We start from the raw sequence: 22,444 nt of genomic DNA on the forward strand, positions 1-22,444 counted from the left end.
AATGCAATTAAGGTTTCATTGATCCCACATATTTGGCTGTTTTTTCAGTGATTCTCCACAGCCACCCGCAGAGTCAGTCCTTTCCAAAGGAGGGCAGCAGCATTTTGATGAGTATTTATTCATTCATCAGGATCCCCTGAGACTCCTTTACTCTGTCTTTGTAGAGGCCAATGAATACGGCGGTGACAGATTTCAAGGTCATACTATTGCCTGTTTGCTCAGCAGGATGTCTGCTGGTCTCTTGCTTGTTTGCAAATGCCAACTTCAAACAGATTTAAAGTTTGTTAATAGTCTCTGTTAAATAATGTAGTCACCTCATCAAATATTCCCTTATTGCTGTTGCTACAATAAAATTCAACAATGTGATGCAGGCTGTAAGGAATTTCGTTTTTATTATACCATCGTGTAGATGTTAAGGAGAAACATAAACACATCTGTTCATTTCACTACTTGTGCTGCATTCCAATAAAATAAAATAAATAAATAAAACATCTGTGTCAAGGTTAATATTACTAGTATAATCTATTGGTTATTTTATTTTACTATGTTAAAAGATGAGTGTTCTAGGCCATCAATTTTCTTCTCGTTCTTGAACTCTGCCTTGGTTATGCGTGACTTGGGGCTCCCGGTGGATTTCAACCATTCTTGCATTTCTTTCACCTGGCTGCGTGGGCCTTGGAGCTGCCCCTGAACACTTCCTGCGTCTGTGTTTTGGACCCATCCCACCAGGCCAAGCTTCCTCCCCTGTGCCTGGAAAATAAAACACAGTGGATTATAAAATAGCAGATGGAGAGCAAGCACGTCATGTGAATTTCAGTTCGATACATTGTACAGGATGGGTTTTGAACACTATATAACTTGATCTCTAAGCATTATATATAGTGCAAATACTGTTCGTAATGATCCCACTCAAAGAAATGAAACATTTGTGTTAAAGGAGACCTGTTTTCATTCAGACGGTTTTTACAAGAACATGTTTACGAGCTTTAATGCAAAACTACGTGCTACATAACAATATTAAAGTTAAAGGTCCACTGTATTCAAGGAGCTTTTAGCTACATTTTGTATCATCATCCATGATAGTTAACTAAATGAACTCCACCCTCAAGACCCTAACATGTGGTTATAGGCTTCATGATAGGCTAAAGAATGACTCTTGAGAAAAGTTTAAAAGCTGTCCATTACTTTATATCACTGTCAAACTCACTTGGGTGTATTTCCGGAAAAATACGCCTTGCACTCTGCCAAAAACTTCATAATCCACTGATAAGAGGTCTTCTGTGCTCATAGTGTCCCTGTAGAGAGAAGAAGACAGAAGCTGCCTGGGGCTGTGTTGTGTAGACCAACATCACAGGGGCTACTGCACAGCTACAAGCTATGCTAACGTCATGTCTGCATGACAAAACAATTAATGAATACTTTTAGTGTGTTATTCATGCTTTATGAACACAGGAACGCTCGTTGTATGTCATATAACTCACCTGGATATTGTTAAGAAGCAGTGAGAAGACTAGCCTGCTCCAGATCTCGTTTTTTCGAACATACGGGGTCTCCGCTTCCGGAAGTGATCAGTGGACCAATCAGAGAGCAGCAGAGACATTTGGTTTCTAGGCAACGAATGCAAACGTTGTGGAAATGAGACAGCAGAACCTACGTTTCATTCAGAAAACATCCCAAAGGTAGTAACACGTTTTACATGCTCCTCTTGTCTTGTTTACCTCTAGCATTTGATAGGAAATGTTATACAAGAAATACAAAAAATGTTAAATTATAAAAATAAAAATAAAATAAAAATGCTTGTTATTGCAAAGGTTTCTAACTTATTGACATTTGTATTTATGCAAATGTTGGAGTGATCTTGATAATCTAGTTAGAGACTTTTTGGATTCCTCGCTTGCATATTCTCGAGCTTCTGACCGTGTAATCTTAATTAAACCTCAATGAACAGCATGTTTTTATCTTTCAGCCTAAATGTTTTGCTGCTTTTTTCTTCTTAGAAAGTAAACAGGACAAAGCGCTCAGCAGCTGGTGCAGGCTCAGGTGTCTCCTTGATGACGACACAACTTAAAAGACAGCAGCTAAAGTCATGAGCGCGCACACAGGAAGGAAACACAGTCCTCAAGGGCAGCACAACATTGCAGGAAAAATAAATGGCAATGTCTATACCGGAGCGCAACATGGTGTTGAACCTGGGAGCAGAGCAGATGGAGTCAACCAGCCATTTCCAAACAAGCCTGTTAGCCACAGAAGACCTCTCCAACCCAGGAAACAAGACTTATTTGATCTGTATGATTTAGAAAAGAATACTATAACACACCAACCAAGAGGCCCTTTGTCTCCCCAAGAACACCATTCAAATGGCACCAGAAAGACCACTGAGTCCAAAGATCCAAGAAAAGACTCACACAGACAGCCCAGTGGAGAACAGCAGATGGCCAGAGCAATTCATGCAAAAGAGCTCATGCTACAGGAGAAGCTGTGGAGCGTAGAGGAAAAAATAAGACAAAAAATCCAGAGAGACACTGCTGCACGTGGTGACCAAAAGAGTGAGGAGCAGAGACACAAGAGGGGACAAGCAGAGAGGGGAAACACTCAGACCCAAAACAGGCTGTCCGAGCAGCAGAGGAGAGAACCATTGAGAGGAAGAGAAATGAAGAGGCAAGAAAGAGGACAGGAGGATTTTAAACAACATATGAAGACAAAAGATCAAGAAGAAAGGGCCAGGGGGAAAAGAAGGGAAATAGAAGCTGCACAGTCACACAGAAAAGACCATAAAGCAACTCACCAGATCACAGTTCCTGAGCAAGAAGTGAGAGGAGAGCTGAAAAAAACGTTGTGGGAAAACGTGAAAGAGCATACCAGAAGAAAAGAAGGGGATGAAAAAAAGAATGGCATTTGGGAGGAGACAGGTGTGAAGTCATACGATGGGACGGTGAAAGCAAAAGAAAGATATCAAAATACAACCTCTATGGGCGATAAAGGTCGGAGGAGAGAAAAGGAATATAGGGAAAGGGCATATAAGGAGATGTGCATTTCTGACAATGAGCGAGATATGCCTCAAATGAGTCAGCAGAAAGCTTCTCATGAAGCTGTAACAGAAGAAAGAAGACTGTCAGGGAGACCAATTCTTCCACCAGCTCCTCATCCCTCACATTCCAGCAGACCAGAGGAGCCGAGACAGGAGGATAGCACAGATTCCAGCCTCCAGCTCCGTCCTTGCAAAATTTGCAACAGAAAGTTTGCAAGCGAGAGATTACACAAGCATGTCCAAGTCTGTGAAAAGGTGAACCAGTCACATCGTGAAGTCTTCAACACCTATCGTAACAGGACCAAAGGATCTGCCATAGAGGAGTTCTGGAAAACCCACAGCAAGAGTCCAGAGGTAGGCCAGTAATATTTTGGCCTCTTTAAAAGGCCACCGTACCAATTTTACAAACAGAGGTTTATGTCAAAGGTCCCCTCTTGAGTATTTTGACCTCTTAAACCCTTATGGAGCATTGCTTTTAAGAGTGGGTAATCTTGACTACTTTAAGTAAGCATTTACTGTTTTTGATTTTTTTCAGGTTTTAAAGAAAAATAATCATACAAGGATTCTGCATGAAGGCCGACTCCCAGCTGGAACATCACAGACAAAATGGTCCAAGTGAGAAGATCAGAACTGACGCAGACTCTTCAGATATCAAGTCAACCAGCACCGTCTCATTAGTCAATACAGTGTCTGAATTGTCTGATTAGATCCCTAATATGAATTTAGTTTCAGATCTGTTGTCTAAATTGCTTGCATATATTCCATATTAACTAAACAGAAATGTCCAAGATGTTTTTTGGCTCTTTATTACACTTAATAAAAAATTATATGAAAAGAATTATATGAATATCAACAAATAGAAATTGCTGCAGTGTATTTAAGCTTATATTGTGGAAAATATTGAATAAAGATCTATAACAAAAGACAGCTGTGAATTTTATTTAACAAAGCACGAAGCAACAGCGGGACAGCGTTACATCTCAACAACTTTTGGTAAATTTTTGTCAAAAAATAAGCCATATTTTTTAGATGCAGTCATCAACTAAGGCACATCATTTTCATATTTGCTAGGATTTTGGTTTGAATAGCTTGCTAAGGCACTGACTGTATTTAACGTCCCATTTTCAGATCACGGACCATGAGTCACCAGCTTGTAAGCGAACTATGACAATGGGTTTTACACACACAAACACTCAACACATTAGTTGTAACACAATGAAACATACCCCAAAATATAACTAGATATTTGCTTTCACAAATGATGCAAAATACGGCAAAACAACATCTAAAAACATTTCAGAAAGCACCAACGACAGATAAAATGGTTATAAATGCAATAAGAAAACAACATTATAGCCACAAGGTAAGATACATCATAAATGTTTCCACATTCAAAGAAAACTGTTCATACATGTCACAAAGAAGATAGATACAAAGCTGTTAAAAAATGAAATCAGTAGTTTTCGTGTTTCACACAAATACTCTCATATGATAATAAAACATGCACATGTAAAAAAGTATATATTTGCTAGAGTTAATAAGAATATGTTTGTAATAGCTAACATTTCTCATACATGTCGAAAAACTGTGTTAGAAGATATTTTGTAGTCGGCACTTTCACTAATTAAGAATGTCGAATGAAATCCAAATAATTAAAAATAAAGACATATAGTAAAAGTTTCAAATCGTAAGATGACGCCAACATGAGTCAGGATCAATCTGGACAACATCCTGGCAGTCAATCTCTTAACAACTGACAAGATGAAACCTTAATCTTGGACGCATTAGCTGAAGGTTTCCTATTTGCATCAGATGGTCAAATGTTTTATTTGATAAATAATAATATACGAGGCACTAAGGACCCAAGCCTCAAAGCCGACATCCCTCGAAGTCAACAATACCACCAAAACAAGAACTTATCATTCACATTACAGAGTAACACTATGATCAATATGATTCTTGTCTCTCACAGGTGTCAGGCGCTTCATGTTGAATCCAGCCAACATTTCAGTCTGTGGAGAAACTAGCTAGATTACTGCACACAGGTGAACACAGGTGTGCATACGAGTGTGCAAGGTATTACATTGTATTACATATGTAACAGATTGTAATAATGCAATTTAGCGCAACACGTGTACTGCACATAACCTCTGAATGGGGACCAGGCTGCAGCCTCTACTGCATGTCCAACCGAGCCTCCACTCCCCATCCAAACAGTTTGTTTAACTCAATATGTGCTATTCAAACTTCTCCCATATTCAGGCAATTTGCAGGTAAAGTCACACACTGGCCCCTGAAGGTCGGCCCCCATGGTTTGTGAACGCGCCTCCTCTTTCTCCTCCATCCCCCGGCATTCGGGCATCAGAGGGATGGTTTCCATTGTTGTCACATCCTGCTTCCCTTTGCACTGAACGATTGATTGCGGCCCAGAGCCTTTCATTCTCCTTTTGCTGCTCACCGACCTAGAGGCGGCAGGAATACATGTAGTTACTCATGTGCAAGGATTTAAACGCAGCACTGAGGCGGACAGGTGGCTTTTGGGAAACATTTTTTACCTGTCTCTCAAGCATCTGGATCCTCAAATCTTGATTTGCGACAGTCTCTCGCAGCTGCAAAATAAGCTCTCCTGTCAAAACTCTGGCAATGGGATGTAATGATTGGATCATAATTTGCAGTGCTGAGTGTGCGGATTTGATACCTGTGCGACCTCGCAACTTGCGTCGCAGCATGCGCCTGTTTCTCCTTTTTTGCAGACGTCAGCCTCCTCCAGTCCATTGACTTTATCACAGGTCATTCGTTTAGTCTAAAAAAAATAGTGGACATAGTAAAATGCTGTATTACACAGTATGAAAATCAGGAATGTGAAACTCTAAAAGTGTTTATTTGGAGTACAAATTAATGGCTAGATAAGTGAAAGGACAGTTATGTTGGCATTACCGATAGGTCTTTCTTAGTGCCGACTGCTTCTGCCGCAGCCTTAAGCTCTTTCAACTCCTCATAAGGTAGAGTGACGCTCTCGGAGATGGAAGACAGCTGGTCAGGAATGGATACCTCAGAGCCCTCTGGCATCGGGATGAACTCTGCATTCTCAAGCTCCTGTTGGATGAAAACACTGTGAGTCTCCATTCAGAGGTTTTTGTTTTACGATTCAAACAAACGTTTCCTTATTCCTCGGTGCTTCCATGATAACAAACCTTTCTGAGCCAGAAAGGGCAGGAGCTGTCCCCAGTCTGACTTGTCAGTGACATCATCGGAGTCTCCATGTGGCACTCCTCCGTATTATCCTCCAGTGTACCACCAAGACCCCTATCACGACCACCCGTCTCTGAACCAGGTTCTATGTCCAGATCCACTGTAGACGTAGATGCCCCCTGGCCCAGTCCTGTACATACATATGTACATTAACACACACAGAAACATTGTAGACTTTCAGGAGTAAACGTAGATGTATTCTTAAAGAAAAGAAAATGAATCAATACACAAATTAGTGACCAAAGAAAAGTATTTACCACTACCAACTGATAGTCCACTGCTGTTAGAACGGATAGTCTTGGAGTTGAGCACTTTCTCTGCAAAGGAGAAAATATATTAGACAACTGGCTGCTTGCACGATTCCCCTATGCAAGTGTCTGGTTGTGATTACTAACCCATTATGATAATGGTGTGCCAGCCACGGCATGAGAGGTCCGGTACATGGTGGAGGGAACCAAAGATAGGCCTTGGCATGGCAGGGCATACCTCTGAACCAAACCCTTTATCAGCCGGCATCCCAAGTCGCCCGTTTCCTGCGTTTCCCCATGCAAATATCTGATTGTCTGCAAAGAATACAAAAACAGATGATGATATATCCTCAGGACCAAAGGTCAGGGGCTTCTGGAAAGAAATAAAAGTGGCACAAACTCTGACATCAAATCAGAAAAATCTACATATTATTGCAACAGATGCACTACAGGACTAGGCATGGTCTTACCCTCAGTGGCTGCAATGGTGAAACCGTCTCCACAAGACACTTTGGTCACTGTCTTCCCTCCAAAGGGTCCGAGAAGGAGTTGGACACCCTGGTGTTTCTTAAAGTCCTTCACACCCAGCTGTCCGTACTTGTTGCAACCAAAGGTGATCAGACGACCACGTGCTGCAAAGCCAAAAGTAATATTAAATGATGTTTCTCTGAAATGGTGACAATGTTCACCTCTTTATAGGTTACCATCGATGGCAGCTGTGTGGCTCTTCCCCGGGGCTATGACCTGAATCTTGAACCTCGACAGCTGCTTTACCAAAGTCAGTGTAGTGATGTACGGGATCCCCTGGTAACCCTGTTGTGGTGTACAGAAAAAGAAACCAAACATAACCATGGCTGCCTCCCCTAAAGCTTTGATTATCACAGTCTTGTATGTATAACCCAGTACCTCTCCAGGGCGGTGTTTGAGACCAGAGATTCCCTGGTTCAGACCAAGCTTGTTGAATTCATTGTTTCCACATGCAAGGACTTTGCCTGTTTCTGTTAAAAAGAAGGTTCCATCGCTGGCACATGAAACTGAGGAGATGGTGGCGCCTTTAGGGAGCTCCACCTGGGAAAACCAAAAAACAGACAGTACTTTTGATGCTGCAAAAAAGACCATATTGCTTAATACTATTTGTATGTTACTGACTCCTGCAAGGTTTTATTCCTCTTGACAAACAGTCAAGAATATGCCATAACAGGAGACAAAATCTTACTTGCATCGGAGAAGAAAAGTCATCCTCACATTCCAGGCCGAGACGCCCTGCACCATGAAAATAAAGCAAATTCTACTGAGAACACTTATTTTGACTGTATTTAAAAAAAGAGACCACTACCTCCACCTGCTGGCTACACCTAGAACAGCAAAAAAACATCTGTCAGAGGTTTATTTAGCTCAAAACCACACTAAATACAGCAACTCTAAGTACCATACTCTCCACAGCCCCAGGCGTAGATGTCCCCACTGTGAGTCAGGACCACCACATGGTTGTCTCCACATGAAACCTGACGGACAGGCCGCTCCTCAAAGAACTCCAAAAGCACCGGTTTCAAAATCTCCACGCCTAGCGCTCCCTCCACGCCAATGCAGCCGTAATAGTCTGAACCAAACATGTACATCTGGTCCTCATCTGCAAAAGCAGCAGAGGATTGAAAATAAATCTTTACAGAAAAAAATAAAATGTTGTTCTCAATTTCTTGTAGGAAGATTTTGTCACTCACCGGTGACACAGGCAGTGAAGTCCGCCCCACACGCCACCTGTCGGATGGCCTTCCCCTGTAGCTTCTCCACCTTCTTTGGCTGCCGGTACGAGGCCCGGTCTTCCTGACCCAGCTGGCCCACCATCTTGGCTCCACCTTGGACATTCTGAAGAGAAGTTTTAGAGAGCTCAATGTAGTGAAGCACAAGAACAACTGGATCCAGTACATCTCTCCCAGAGTGATGGTGAGTGGTAAATACTCACTGCCCAGGTATACAGCTCCTTCTCCACGGTCACCACTGCAAAGTGACTCTCTCCTGCACACACATGTTGGGCACTGCTGCCTCCTTTAAACGTGTCCATTTTCTGGGGGGTGAATTTCCCTCCACCCCAGAAGTACACCTCCCTTGAGCGTGTGGTCACCACAGCAACAGGGGTGTCCGTCACTGTACTCAGCCTGTGGTGCGGCCATGACATCAAGTGAGTTATATACTACAAAATATTACTTAAGTGAGTTTAGACAGGCTTTCAAAACAGAGAATATGAAACAACTGTTAACAACTTACTTTGGTTTTTTCATTGCTGAATTCAGCAGGGCAACTCGGTCTTCAAGCTCCCTTATAGAGAATGAATATGTCAGTGGGTTGTCATTGGTGTTTTGACTAAATCATTTTCATGATGAAAACACTTTTCCCTTTCAACCAACTTACTGTCTGCAGCAGGAGATGATTGGCTGGTCCAGAATCTCATCAGATGTAGGCCTCTTTGCGGGATCCTTCAACACAAAAGCATCACAAGGACTTAACAGTGATATCCCTCACAGAGTCCAGCTTTTTGCTAAGCACACAGTATAACCTCTGGCACCAAATCATTTGTTTCATAACAATCACACACACAACACTTTGATTATTCCCGTCACTCACTTGATCGAGGCACTCATACACCAGTTTGATCAATGCGGATGAATAAACATCGGAGTTCACTTCCATGGTCCAGTTGCCCTGGACTATTTTCACACAGAGGTTCAGAGGGTTCTGATGGACACAAGTGGTAAATTAGTTAATTCTGGGGGGTGGGATATCCTTTTTAGATAAAAGCAAAGAATTAAAACTATTTCTAGCAAGTTAACAAACCAACCGTGGCATCGAATGTCCTTGTAAGAGCCAAGACTTCAAAAATGACACAACCCATGGCCCAGATGTCTGATTTGAAGTTGTACTTCTCTCCCTGGCACAATTCAGGTGACATATAGTATGGAGTTCCCACACACTGGATTTAAAAAGGAGAAAAAAGTGAAATTGAAAGATTCCGTTAAAATGTACTAAATCATAGTAAGTCAGGTAAATATGTTGGGGAGGGGGTTACAACTTACAGTCTCTGCCATTGAAGACTCAGAGTCTAGCTTCTTTGCGAGGCCATAGTCGCCTAGCTTGATGAGGTCAGTCTTGGTCAGAAAAATGTTCAGAGTTTTGATATCTCTGAAAGACAAAAAAGGATGTTTCCATTACCAAAAAAAGGAGTTACAAACAAAATAAAAAGTCCTGCAGATGTCACCAATGAGGGCATGGAAATGTGCTGAATATCTTACCTGTGTAGGATCCCAGCCTTGTGAATGTGGGACACAGCTGAGGCAATTTGGTACAGGTACCAAATGACCACCTAAAGAAACATGTTAAAAGGAGAAGATATATTAGAGAACAGCCTGTTTTTGTATAAAATACTGGCCCTGCAATGTTGCACTCATACCTCTTCGCTGAAAAGTTTCCCATTCTGCTGGTTGATTTTATCATACAGATTTCCTCCTGCGATGAAAAGGCCATTTAGCATTCAGTCACAGATAAACAGCATTCAAACTAATCTCAATCAAATCTTCAGAGTGGACCAAATACTTACTCACCATTACAATACTCCAACTCAATAAGCAAGGTGTTTTTATCCATGAAGTGGTTGAAGTAGGCTATGATGTTGTTGTGCTCCAGGATGGAGAGGATGCTTATTTCGTTCATGACATCTCGGCGCTCCTTTTCGGAGAGGGAATTGAGCTCCACCTCCTTCCACACCACCAGAGAGTTGTCCTAAGCCATGTAAGGGACATGTAGGTAAATAACAATGGGGACATGTAGGTAAATAACAATAGGGACAACAATAGCAGTGTCCAGATTTGTTCCTAAAACAGGGTTGTTTCTCTACAGTGCTTATTAACGGTTCATAGAATAGACAGAGAAGGAAAATATTGTATTTTTTTGAGGGGGGTCTGCAAATCCTCATATACATTCCCAACTGGACTACAGGATAAAGAAACAAGGCATGGGAAAGTAACTGATCTAGTTCTCACTCTTTGGAAACAGAGGAGCAGTGTGCAGCACATCCTTCACAGAAAATCATGTAGCACTGTTACCAAGACACTTTGATATGTCTAGTTAGTCTGTGTTCTCCGTAAATAAGTGTTTCTAATCATCTCTGACTGCAAAACCCCCATGCACGTCCAAGGAAAAGTTGTGGGGACCTTGTAAACTTGCGTAAGACATATTTCCCTTGCCCTGTTGGAGAGGTAAATTAGGTACATTTTAACCATTTCATGCATAGAGGTCACTACAGTGGACAGCTATTCAAATGTTGTTTTCTTGTATATGCATGGGTTTTGATGGCATAGGTGCACATCCAAGGCTCCCCCTGTGATCAGGTTTGGCCCCAGCTCACTGAAGCAAAAAATGCAAACAGATGCCATGATGCTGCATGCACACGAAGAGCCAAGTACATCTGCATGCAGTGTCTTGTGGCTTTGTGCCCTGGGTGCTTATTTATTTATTTTTTTATCATAAAAGATAGTCTGCACATTTTCTTTGTATATACATATATTATTTTATAGTTTTCACATCTTTATATATATATAATTCTATTCATTTGTTTGTTAAATACATATCTCTTCAGTTGAAAACAAAAACGCATGCTGTCCACCTGAGTGGACATGTAAGAATCTCTTTGAAAAACTTCTCTTTTAAAGTTCAAATCTTGTTTCTCATGCCTGAAGAGCAATAAAAACACATGGTCAAATCCAAAAGGGTGTTAAAAACACTTTCAACAACAACCTTTTCATGGAAGAACATGTGATTGTTGCATTGGTGCAAAGTGTCCAACATACCTCTGTTCTCCTGTACAGGGTGGCTTCCCCAAACGCCCCCCTCCCGAGGACCCGGATAGGAATGTAGTGCAGCTTCTCCTCTTCGCCATTATACGTGCTCGAAGCCGACCTCTCGCTGACGACAGACAAGGCGTCCAGGTCCGAGTTAAGCGAGTCGAAATGCCTCTCATAGTCCCCCAGTGACATGTCTGTTCAGGGACTTGTTAGCCAGTTGCAGTGATGTAAAAATAACAAGAGGCCTAACGACAACTCTTTCTGAAAAACTCCTACAAACCCGTGCACCCTGCTGACATGTTCCCAGTGTAGGCCGATCAACACAGAGACCTGTCCAGCTGCTTCTGATGCGTTAAAAGACACCTCTAGAGCCACTCAACACACACAGTGTAACAACTAAACACAACGTAGCAAAATACGTGCAAATAGTTCGACAGCGTCAAGCGCGACACAACAAGAAAACCACGTTCAGTCAAGTTTGTCACATTTCAGAATAAAAGCCGCAGCTCAGAGCACGTTGTGGGGTGTTTTACTTTGAAAGTCAGCGTTCTCGTACTGGTCCGTGCGGCTTCATGTGCTAACCGAGGCTAATGGTTAAGTTAGGAAGCAGGGTGTTTGCTCTGCTGCTATGAAGACATGAAGACATGAAGACATGAGCTGTCAGGAAGGTTTCACACCGACAGGCTCAGTGCGTCTCCGTGAGAAGAAACCAGGAACCAATGTTTGAAACATTAACAACCACAGACTCGACCAGCACTTCCTCACACTGAAACCCGGAAACTATCAAATTAAACGGTCCGCATTGAGTCAATGAAGTGTCTTTACTCATCTTTATGAAGTATCTTTACTTATTTATCTTTATGAAGTATCTTTATTTACTCATCTTTATGAAGTATCTTTATTTATTCATCTTTATGAAGTATCTTTATTTACTCATCTTTATGTATCTTTATCTTATCTTTATGAAGTATCTTTATGAAGTATCTTTATCTACTCATCTTTATGAAGTATCTTTATTTATTCATCTTTATGAAGTATCTTTACTTATTTATCTTTATGAAGTATCTTTATTTATTCATCTTTATGAAGTATCTTTATTTATTCATCTTTATGAAGTATCTTTATTTATTCATCTTTATGAAGTATCTTTATTTATTTTATTTATTCATCTTTATGAAGTATCTTTATTCATCTTTATGAAGTATCTTTATTTATTCATCTTTATGAAGTATCTTTATTTATTCATCTTTATGAAGTATCTTTATTCATCTTTATGAAGTATCTTTATTTATTCATTTTATGAAGTATCTTTATTTATTCATCTTTATGAAGTATCTTTATTTATTCATCTTTATGAAGTATCTTTATTTATTCATCTTTATTCATCTTTATGAAGTATCTTTATTTATCTTTATGATATCTTTATGAAGTATCTTTATTTCTTTATGAAGTATCTTTATTTATCATCTTTATGAAGTATCTTTATTTATTTAAGTATCTTTATTTACTCATCTTTATGAAGTATCTTTATTTACTCATCTTTATGAAGTATCTTTATTTACTCATCTTTATGAAGTATCTTTATTTATCATCTTTATGAAGTATCTTTATTTATTCATCTTTATGAAGTATCTTTATTTACTCATCTTTATGAAGTATCTTTATTTATTCATCTTTATGAAGTATCTTTATTCTTTATGAAGTATCTTTATTTATTCATCTTTTTATGAAGTATCTTTATTTATTCATCTTTATGAAGTATCTTTATTTATTCATCTTTATGAAGTATCTTTATTTACTCATCTTTATGAAGTATCTTTATTTATTCATCTTTATGAAGTATCTTTATTTATTCATCTTTTTGAAGTATCTTTATTCATCTTTATGAAGTATCTTTATTCATCTTTATGAAGTATCTTTATTTACTCATCTTTATGAAGTATCTTTATTCATCTTTATGAAGTATCTTTATTTACATCTTTATGAAGTATCTTTATGAAGTATCTTTATTTACTCATCTTTATGAAGTATCTTTATTTACATCTTTATGAAGTATCTTTATTTATCATTTTATGATATCTTTACTCATCTTTATGAAGTATCTTTATTTTATTTATCTTTATGAAGTATCTTTATTTACTCATCTTTATGAAGTATCTTTATTTACTCATCTTTATGAAGTATCTTTATTTACTCATCTTTATGAAGTATCTTTATTTACTCATCTTTATGAAGTATCTTTATTTACTTTATTCATCTTTATGAAGTATCTTTATTCATACTTTATTCATCTTTATGAAGTATCTTTATTTACTCATCTTTATGAAGTATCTTTATTTACTCATCTTTATGAAGTATCTTTATGAAGTATCTTTATCTACTCATCTTTATGAAGTATCTTTATTTACTTTATTTACATCTTTATGAAGTATCTTTATTTACTCATCTTTATGAAGTATCTTTATCTACTCATCTTTATGAAGTATCTTTATTTACTCATCTTTATGAAGTATCTTTATTTACTCATCTTTTCCCACATTGCTTTACTTATTTAAAAACAAAACGCATTACACAAGCAGCCGACGAAATGTAGGTGCCATACACATAGAGCTGTCCACATTATAAAGTTTCAGTGCACAATTCTATTTTGATACCAAATTATCAGAATTAATGTGGTCCATTGGGACACTAATTTTACAGATCCTATGAAACTTCTTTTAACGTAGGGGTTGTGTGATATGAGTAAATTACTGTCACTTTATGTGTACTTTTACATTTAAATATATAATGATATTATACATTTTCAGGAAAATCAATTGAAAGACTGCATTTAAAAAATGCCGGCAATGGTATTCTATCAGATATATTAAAGGGACACTGTATATTTGTGTGCAGCAGGAGGGTTTACAAATAATCATTTTTACTGTCTCCCACAACCCACTAGACAAACAGTACAGTACATCCCATCACCGCCGACTAAAAGGTTATATCTTTGCCCCATGTGGGTGACATATTAGACGTCACCAGCACACTGTGGATCAATATCAAATTCTGTATAATACATTAAATAAACTTCTCATTATTTGCATCAGTGAGCCTTTCCATGAGAATCTAAAATAAGAGAGAGACATTTTTACATAAAATACAGTGGTCAAAGTGGAATCAACCAACCACACACACACACACACAGTGTTGTAATATTTACAGAGCAGCCATCTCGCACAGATAAAAGTGGTATGCAGAGGGGATTTCTGAGTAAAAACCTGAGAACTTTATGGATATACAGACAATGATTTCAAATGACGACTACAGCACGGATGGAAAATCCTTACATCAAAACACAGGGAATAATGGTATGCATGCATAATTTACTCATACTCGTAATGATTTCAGAAAATATAACACATTATTATCCGTTACTTCGAACTCACATCAAAGTGTCTGTTTGTTCAGGATCTATGCGCACAGTCAGAGTTGGGTCCAGAAGTCTTCCACTGTATCCATTGGTTATCGTGTGTTTAGGACTGCTAAACACTATACTGATGTTAACTGCTATTGTTATTGGGATTTACTGTGAGTACATCGGAGGGAGGTGCTGTATCTCTATACTTCACTTGTTTAGTCAGTTTGGAGTACACTGTATTAAACAGTTCATTAACTAAACTATGGACATAATAATCAAGCTAAAGTAGTTAACTACATTTACACTTTCAATATATAATGCTATGACTTGGTAAATACGTACAAAATGACAACAATCACCTATAGGATGAATGTAAAAAGTGACCTTCATAAATCTGCTAATCACAGGTGGCAAAGTAAGTGAGGAATCCAACCCCTACAAAATAACAGCACAAGGACTCATCATAGAGGTGAAGCAAATTCAGATAATACAGGCTGAATCGATCAAAGCTCAAGAAGAGGCCCAACAAGCTTTAGAGACGGAGCTCACGAGCCATCAGCAACTGAAACTGCAGTTAGAGCAGATTAAGACAGGCAGCGATGGTATTCAGAAGCAGATTGAGACACTAAAAACGGAGAGAGCAGCACTGGAGACCAACTCATCTGATATCCGTGAGAGGCGATTAATACATACCTTTTTTAAGCATTTTGGAATCAAACTTTTTCTCCTTGTTGTGACTTTAACTAATTTTCTTCTTTCAACAGTGAAAAGTTGTGGACGATGCCAGTCAGGATGGTTTTTATTTAACACATCATGCTACTTCCATTCTGTGTCCCAACCCTTAAAGAACTGGCAAGACAGCAGGGCGGATTGTATCAGCCGTGGGGCAGATCTGGCTATGATTGATACCTTGCAGGAGCAGGTGAGTCCAGTATCATGGAGGTGGAAAACAAGAGACGAAAGAGTAGGTAGAGTTGTTCCTGATGTTTGGATATACAATAGTAGGCCTTTAATACAATATATATAATGTAGTGCAGACGTTTTCAAACTGTGAAATGCGCCTCAATGGCAGTGATAAGAAGACAAGTTATTGGAGTTTGGCCCACTATGTTGGCCTGCTTACCAACACTGTCACGTGACAGTTGCACCGGAAACATGGAGAAAGTGGGGATTTTTAAGTAGTATAAAGACGCAATTTCTGATACAAAGCACATCGCAGCCTAAAATAATAGCCTCAACAAAAATGTTGGAAATAAGATAAATAGTCCCTCTAGCTGGGTTTAATTTGGTCTGGCTCAAGTGACTCTCCGTCCTTGTCCTCAGTGTGTGATTAGCTATCTAACGATAGCATACAATTCGCACCACAAAAAGAGAGAGGACTCACCGGAGGCATTTCAAAGAGAGTAGAAAGTCATTGTGAAGTTTAGCAAGGTTAACCAGAAGGCACAGAAGCCTCATAATTAGTTGAACCAAACATCACATGGCCTATACCCTGGAATCATTCACATTAACATTCATGAGCATGAAGCATTTAAGATGTAGTAAGGTTTTGGCAACAGTAGTTTAACTGGGAGAAAAGACTGAATCTTCTTCAGCTTGGCCTCCAGCAGTGAATAACACCCCACAGAGCAACCCAGATCTGGCTTTGCTGCTGCCTTCGACCTGAAGTCAGAAGCTCCAGCAGGAGGAAGAAAGCCCAGCGCCCAGCAGCAGCGTCTCCTCCTCCAGCCTGGAGCAGAGCTCCGCCTCGCTTCTCCACAGGCCCCCCGCTGGGAGCCAACGGCGACACCTCGCTACTGCTGGCCCAGGCCATACTGCTGGGCCTGCTGGAGGGAAGGGAGGCACGGGAAAATCTGAACCAGGACTGCGTAGAGCAGACTGTCAGAAGCTGCTTCAGTAAAATGAGAGGGTTTTTGCTCGGAAACCCAAAAACCAAAATGAAAGTCCCTTGCAGTTAAAAAATGTTTTTAACAATCATTTACATTTTTCTTTATACATTTAATCAAGGTTTTTTTTCCAGAGCTTTCAAAAACACTGTCATCACTATCAGATTCGATAGAGCTCAGCTGTCAGAAGAAAAAAACTTACAACAAGATTTCAGAGACTCTAAAAGTAAAGGCCTTTTTCACAACAGACGATTTGACTTGTCATAGCAGGTAAAGCGCAGCGTATCTAATAACCTTAATGGTGACCCAGTTCCACACAACCGAATACCAGTGATGCACACTATCAGGAGTCTGGAACTGGCTCACTTCAACATATTGCAGCCATAACATCCATGCTTTTCCTGAAATGTGAAATCATCTGCTATGAAACAGCCTGAGCTGTAGAAAATGTCAGGTTGGTATGTGAAAGCTAGTGGTTTTTAAGACATGCTCACCTTAGCATCTCATTAGCAACAAATTGTGATGCTGTTTGAACTCTTTTTCTCTAGGAAAATCTCTTTGAGTATCTTCCGAAACTTGATCAGAGCATTCAACCATGGTGGAGCAAGCCAGGTGGCATTTGGATTGGCCTAACAGATATTGAAACAGAGCACAATTGGGTGTGGGTTAATAATGTGACTCTACAGGATGGAGGGTAAGAGCTTTGAGACTTATTTTGCAGTGCTACTGTGTTAAAAGAATCATTTTACATTTTGGAATACGCTTATTTTCTTTTCTTGTTGGGAGTTAGATGATCCATGAGTCATTAACTCTCTGCAATAAAGCAAATAAGCTTAATTCCCTCAATGTCAAACTATGTTGTTACTATCAGGCAGGATAATGTATACTTCATGAAATGTAGTATACATTTGTGAGGAATTCTCGGAAGAGTTGTTAAATTGGGTATTCATTAACCTCAAGTTGCCTCTTTCTGTGTATTCAATAACGATAATTTGAAAGGGATTCATATATATGTGAATAAATTAGGTTTGGTGTAGTAAAGTGGACAAATCAAATTCTTAATTGGGGATATGTTAATGTATGCAATGTCAATCTTTTGACTGATTCAAATCAAAGAGAGAGAGAGAGAGAGAGAGAGAGTTTATTATGATGATAATTATAAAGAATAACTTTGGCCTGCTTTAGGTACTGGATACCAGGGGAACCCAACAACCATGGATTTGGTGGACCGGAGGGTGAGGACTGTGTAGCAGTTAAGAACATTAAAAACCCTAAGGGAACATGGTATGATGCACCCTGCCAAATGGGAAACGAATGGTTATGTGAAATGGAACCCAACTAGCTGCGGAGAGCACGGTGGTCCAAATCCAGGCAGAGTTTCCCCAAAGAAGTTGCCTCAATAATGCCAAACAAGCTCGTAACCATCACATAAGAAGAGAAGGACCAGATATTTTCAATATCAGGATTTATTTCTCAAGATTACAGACCCTAGCTTTAACTCATCAAACTCTCAGAATGAAAGTTAATTAGCTCATTCTCAAATGTATTCTCAAAATGTTTGACTATTCTTTTACCACACGTGTTCTGCAGAAAGCTTTAGCTTCATGTTCGATCTGAAAGCCTTCTTTATCCTCCTTCTTCATGGAACAGATCCCGCAGCTCAACACCATGGTAACCCTGGATGGTTTTAAAATACCTCATTAATGGCATTATCATTGTTTTAATGGGGTGATGCTCTTGAGTAACACATTGATGCTTTTGATTAATACTTGATTAATACAACAGATGTTTTTATTCTCGGTAATGATTATTTCCTGTTGTCATACATTATTTTGTTACTACTTAGTTCTAACTTAGTTGTTTTAACCAAAAGGATCCTAATGACTTTGGTTATCCCGACTTTTCCTCTAATGCCACCATAAAGTCAAAATTTGTATTTGTCCAATACCAGCAAAAGTTGTGACATTCCCATCAACCTCAGTGCTGCTATACATTTAGTTTTAAAGTTCATGCTCACATGCTTAACTAAGTTGGTGAATATGGTGAACAGTATACATTTAGCACTTTAGCCTGCTTATGTTTAGCATTACATGTTTAGCTTGACACACAGTACATGTAAAAACAAAGCTCTGGATGTTTTTTGTGAGAGTAAATAAAGGTTGAATGAATGAATTACATTTATGTGAGTCTAATACTTTTGAGCAGTTACACAAATTTTACAGATGTTGTGTGGGTGAAAACCTAATTCTCAGTATAGAGCTGGAACAATAAATAGATGTGTGTGCAGCAGGTGGTGCAAATAAGTTATTAATGCTATCTATACTTGATAACATTGGTTAAATTATATTATCTGTGACCGCTGTCCATTTAATATCTCCCACAACTCACTGGGTCACAACTCAGACATCATTAAATGACCTTGTCATTCAAGCTAAAGGTAGTGCTTCCCAATCCTAACATACTGGTTTTAAACCAGTGATGGCTTACGTTTTTCAAGAGACAATTTCACATATGGGAGAGGATAGCAGGAACGCAATCACACATTTAGCCTACACACATGCAGTTTTGCAATATTGCAAAGCATCCACCTCACAAAAACATAATTTAAAATAAATATAATAAAGTAGAATTACCCTTCCTACACCCATCCCTGATGAATTTTTTTTGTTTTATTGAATAGCACCTATAGAGTGATCTCCTTATTTCTGCTAATCATAGTTGGCAAAGTCAGTAAGAAATCAGCTCCCTACCAAATAACAGCACATAAGCTCATCATAGTGAAGCGACTTCAGATAAAGCATGAAGTGATTAAAGCTCTAGAAGAGGCCGAACACGCATTAGAAAAAGAGCTTAGGAGCCATCAAACCTTTTCTTATATTGTGACTTTCAGAAATTTTCTTCATTTAACAGGGGAACGTTTTGGACATTGCTGGTCAGGGTGTTTTTTATTCAACACATAATGAAACTTCCATTTAATCTAGTAAATACCTTCTTCCCCCGAGATCTCGCTGGGGCCTAAATACTTTTGGGGCGGCTGTGGCACATGAGGTAGAGCGCTTGTCCCGTAACCACAAGGTTGGTGGTTCAAACCCCTCTACCAGCAACATGCCGAGGTGTCCTTGAGCAAGACACCTAACCCCAAGTTGCTCCCCGGGTGCTTCATTGCAGCCCACTGCTCCTCCGGGATGGGTTAAATGCAGAGAAATAATTTCCCCATTGTGGGACTAATAAAGGCTTAATTATTATTATTATTATTATTATTATTATTTTTCCATGAAAATCAACCCCGAAGACAAGGGACAACTCTGGGGTCCAACACACTTTGTGCCGGGTATACAGACACAGCTCTTCCTTTGGTTATACAAGGACCGGATGGCTTGTAGCAACGACCCCGGCTGAAGCACTTCTGGCCAAGCGGTACCTGTAGGCTGTTCCCACCTGGGCCAGCCAAGCCCAAAGCGAGTCCAACAGCAGGCTCTCAGGTTGCCGCCACAACAAGCACCAATGACCTTTCTTCCACAATGGAAGCTTTGAACATGGCTGACTATGATTTATATGAACGAAAAACTCCTCCACAGGTGGGAGTGGAAGACATCGTGGACAGGTGCCTCAGCCAGATGTTCACGGTTCACCCTCACTACACGTTTGGGTTAACCAGGTCTGTCCGGCAGCTTCTCCCACCATCTGACCCAACTCCCCACCAGGTGGTGATCAGTTGACAGCTCTTCTCTTCATCCGAGGGTCCAAGATACACGGCCGCAGATCTGATGATACAACTACAAAGTTGATCACCGATCTTTGACCTAGGGAACTTTAGCACAAAGTCAAATACCTGACTTAGACTTAGGGACATCCAAGTCTCAGCTGAACTTTATATTCAGTTCGAGCAGCAAATGTTCCCACACTTACACCTTAAACTAAGATGATGACCATAATAAAGATTATCTGCCAAACACCAGAATGTTAGCATTGCCATTGAGAGCACCGAGCTTGTTAGCGTGCAGACGTTAATCTTTAGCTCCAAGCACTGTGCCTTAGTAAAACCCCACATAGCTGCTAGCACACACACACACACACACACACACACACACACACACACACACACACACACACACACACACACACACACACACACACACACACACACACACACACACACACACACACACACACACACACACACACACACACAAGCCTTATCACTGGTATAAGTAGGAGAAACACAGATCAATAGGCACCACTTGCAGCGGTATAATGGAGAACTCACAGTCACGGTCAGAAACAGGGAAGGAATTGTCATTTGAACAAAATGATGGGCATTCGGGCTCTCAACATCAACATCAACAATTTGGAAAAGGTACAACTAACTTAACACAAGTAATAACTAAAGAAAAATCTAAAATATTATTCTCACAAATGTCTTTTCTCTCTCGAAATGACTGTTTACTTTAGTTCTTTCGGTGACTAAGTTTTGAAATGTATGTATGAAATTGTTAAACATAATCTTCAGATATATTCCATGATTTAAGCTCTATAATCTTATCCATCAATTTCTGTTTAACCTACTGGAAGGTCACCATGATATTGCGCTGAATTTTATTCTGTTGGTCTAACTTAAGATAAGAGTTTACCTTAGAGGAACTTATGGTCTGTGTACAGAAGGAGGTGGATCTGTGTTTCCACACCACCGACTGGTTTTACTCAGTCTGGGCCTGCTGAATGCTGTTCTGCTGATATCTGCTGTTATCATTGGGATTTACTGTAAGTATGAGAGACGAAAAACATTCCTGATTATGAGGTCCTCTTCTTTTGAATTTTAATCAGATAGCGGAATTGACATTACACAATGTCAAAATATGGTCGTTCAAGACTGTTTTTACCATCATAAAAATCGGTGGCATTCTCTATTTATTTAGGAATTAGGAATATCTTGTATCGGTTAAAATGCTGTTTTATGTTAAAATGCCCACCTTTACAGCAGAAATAAATGTATTTACACTACAGTACGAAAAAAGTTTTTGGCCAGCAAACATCCCGTTCATGACAACTGAGCGCGGGTCAATTTTTATATAATTCACCCATCTAAATTATATTAAGGCTTAATGTTAATGGCATAATTGAGGGCATGGCTGCTTTGAGTGACAGATGGGTGCCTTACCAGTTCCCTAGCTGCTAGCTGTTTGCTATGCGGCATCATCCAGGCCCGCCTCTGCTCCACCCAAGCCCCATCTCTTTGCCCAATTTTTTAATTATACAGGTGTCTGTGTTGTCACTGCCAAGTGGCGATGGATGGAGCTATTCACATTGAGCTTCCCAAGAACTCTTCAGAAACCTAAGGGTGGCGACACAGAGACATCCATATTTTATACGGTCTATGACTTGTATTCAGCCCTATTGTTGACCTACTATGTCGATTAATTGACTTATATTTTGGTCCGTAAAATGTCACAAAATACAGAAAAATTACCATCATAAGCCCAAAGTGACCTCTTCAAGCAGTCCGTACCACACCAGTGTTGCCACAGTTCCTCTTTCTCTCTGTTATTACACATTTTTATGCTTCAGGTGCCAAAGGCGATAACCTTCAGGATCCTCATTCAGCTACACCCATCATCATAGAGATGAACTATCTCCGCAACAACAGTGATATCATCCAAGCTAAACTGGAGGCCCGGGCACAATTAGTGAGAGAGCGCGCCAACCATCTGCAACTAAAGCTGCAAATGAAGCAGATAATAACCCACACTGACAGCCTTCAGAGACAGATCGAGACCCTGCAGACAGAAAATACA

At 39.7% G+C, this 22,444-nt stretch overlaps 4 protein-coding genes across 6 annotated transcripts; 2 read left to right on the forward strand and 2 right to left on the reverse strand.

Moving 5' to 3' along the window:
• Nucleotides 1-377: 377 nt before the first annotated feature.
• On the reverse strand, nt 378-1,570 carry acyp1 (acylphosphatase 1, erythrocyte (common) type). Its single transcript, XM_054613898.1, has 3 exons — nt 1,482-1,570; nt 1,208-1,295; nt 378-750 (listed from the first exon to the last, which is right to left on the reverse strand). The coding sequence occupies exons 2-3, from the start codon at nt 1,286-1,288 to the stop codon at nt 535-537; spliced, it is 297 nt and encodes a 98-aa protein (XP_054469873.1). The 5' UTR covers nt 1,289-1,295; nt 1,482-1,570; the 3' UTR covers nt 378-534.
• Nucleotides 1,571-2,431: 861 nt separating this feature from the next.
• On the forward strand, nt 2,432-3,647 carry LOC129103020 (zinc finger C2HC domain-containing protein 1C-like). The gene is made up of 3 exons (XM_054613265.1): nt 2,432-2,658; nt 3,160-3,382; nt 3,564-3,647. Exons 1-3 carry the CDS (start codon nt 2,432-2,434, stop codon nt 3,645-3,647), a joined length of 534 nt encoding a protein of 177 aa, XP_054469240.1.
• Nucleotides 3,648-3,951: 304 nt separating this feature from the next.
• Nucleotides 3,952-12,134, reverse strand: LOC129103424 (serine/threonine-protein kinase Nek9). Of its 2 annotated transcripts, none has more exons than XM_054613897.1 (24): nt 11,897-12,134; nt 11,370-11,557; nt 10,125-10,302; nt 9,974-10,029; nt 9,816-9,886; nt 9,600-9,705; nt 9,365-9,496; nt 9,151-9,261; nt 8,938-9,002; nt 8,794-8,844; nt 8,492-8,684; nt 8,250-8,394; nt 7,958-8,158; nt 7,745-7,791; nt 7,435-7,596; nt 7,233-7,341; nt 6,999-7,160; nt 6,676-6,843; nt 6,538-6,597; nt 6,223-6,410; nt 5,966-6,124; nt 5,727-5,831; nt 5,584-5,637; nt 3,952-5,490 (listed from the first exon to the last, which is right to left on the reverse strand). In XM_054613897.1, the coding sequence occupies exons 2-24, from the start codon at nt 11,553-11,555 to the stop codon at nt 5,308-5,310; spliced, it is 2,892 nt and encodes a 963-aa protein (XP_054469872.1). In that variant the 5' UTR covers nt 11,556-11,557; nt 11,897-12,134; the 3' UTR covers nt 3,952-5,307. The 2 variants fall into 2 exon arrangements, with proteins under 2 accessions (XP_054469872.1, XP_054469871.1); XM_054613896.1 differs by having other exon boundaries at nt 11,644-12,134.
• A 2,444-nt stretch (nt 12,135-14,578) lies between these two features.
• Nucleotides 14,579-18,824, forward strand: LOC129103620 (C-type lectin domain family 4 member E-like). Of its 2 annotated transcripts, XM_054614172.1 has the most exons (6): nt 14,579-14,716; nt 14,817-14,936; nt 15,174-15,437; nt 15,531-15,688; nt 17,201-17,346; nt 17,838-18,824. In XM_054614172.1, exons 1-6 carry the CDS (start codon nt 14,638-14,640, stop codon nt 17,992-17,994), a joined length of 924 nt encoding a protein of 307 aa, XP_054470147.1. In that variant the 5' UTR covers nt 14,579-14,637; the 3' UTR covers nt 17,995-18,824. The 2 variants fall into 2 exon arrangements, with proteins under 2 accessions (XP_054470147.1, XP_054470148.1); XM_054614173.1 differs by lacking the exon at nt 14,817-14,936.
• Nucleotides 18,825-22,444: the final 3,620 nt, after the last annotated feature.

The sequence above is a fragment of the Anoplopoma fimbria genome, chromosome 15 (assembly GCF_027596085.1).
Source record: "Anoplopoma fimbria isolate UVic2021 breed Golden Eagle Sablefish chromosome 15, Afim_UVic_2022, whole genome shotgun sequence".
Taxonomy (NCBI): domain Eukaryota; kingdom Metazoa; phylum Chordata; class Actinopteri; order Perciformes; family Anoplopomatidae; genus Anoplopoma; species Anoplopoma fimbria.

Excerpts from the sequence above, each read along its gene's own strand:
- acyp1 (XM_054613898.1), bottom strand. The coding sequence starts at position 1,288 with ATGAGCACAGAAGACCTCTTATCAGTGGATTATGAAGTTTTTGGCAGA. Across the intron at positions 751-1,207 it reads TTTTCCGGAAATACACCCAA|GCACAGGGGAGGAAGCTTGG; the intron begins GTGAGTTTGACA and ends TTTATTTTCCAG.
- LOC129103020 (XM_054613265.1), top strand. The coding sequence starts at position 2,432 with ATGGCCAGAGCAATTCATGCAAAAGAGCTCATGCTACAGGAGAAGCTG. Across the intron at positions 2,659-3,159 it reads AGAGGAAGAGAAATGAAGAG|CAGACCAGAGGAGCCGAGAC; the intron begins GCAAGAAAGAGG and ends CTCACATTCCAG. Across the intron at positions 3,383-3,563 it reads CCCACAGCAAGAGTCCAGAG|GTTTTAAAGAAAAATAATCA; the intron begins GTAGGCCAGTAA and ends GATTTTTTTCAG.
- LOC129103424 (XM_054613896.1), bottom strand. Across the intron at positions 9,262-9,364 it reads CAAGGACATTCGATGCCACG|AACCCTCTGAACCTCTGTGT; the intron begins GTTGGTTTGTTA and ends TGTGTCCATCAG. Across the intron at positions 6,411-6,537 it reads TGGACTATCAGTTGGTAGTG|GACTGGGCCAGGGGGCATCT; the intron begins GTAAATACTTTT and ends ATGTATGTACAG.
- LOC129103620 (XM_054614172.1), top strand. The coding sequence starts at position 14,638 with ATGGATATACAGACAATGATTTCAAATGACGACTACAGCACGGATGGA. Across the intron at positions 14,717-14,816 it reads TCAAAACACAGGGAATAATG|GATCTATGCGCACAGTCAGA; the intron begins GTATGCATGCAT and ends CTGTTTGTTCAG. Across the intron at positions 17,347-17,837 it reads GTGACTCTACAGGATGGAGG|GTACTGGATACCAGGGGAAC; the intron begins GTAAGAGCTTTG and ends GGCCTGCTTTAG.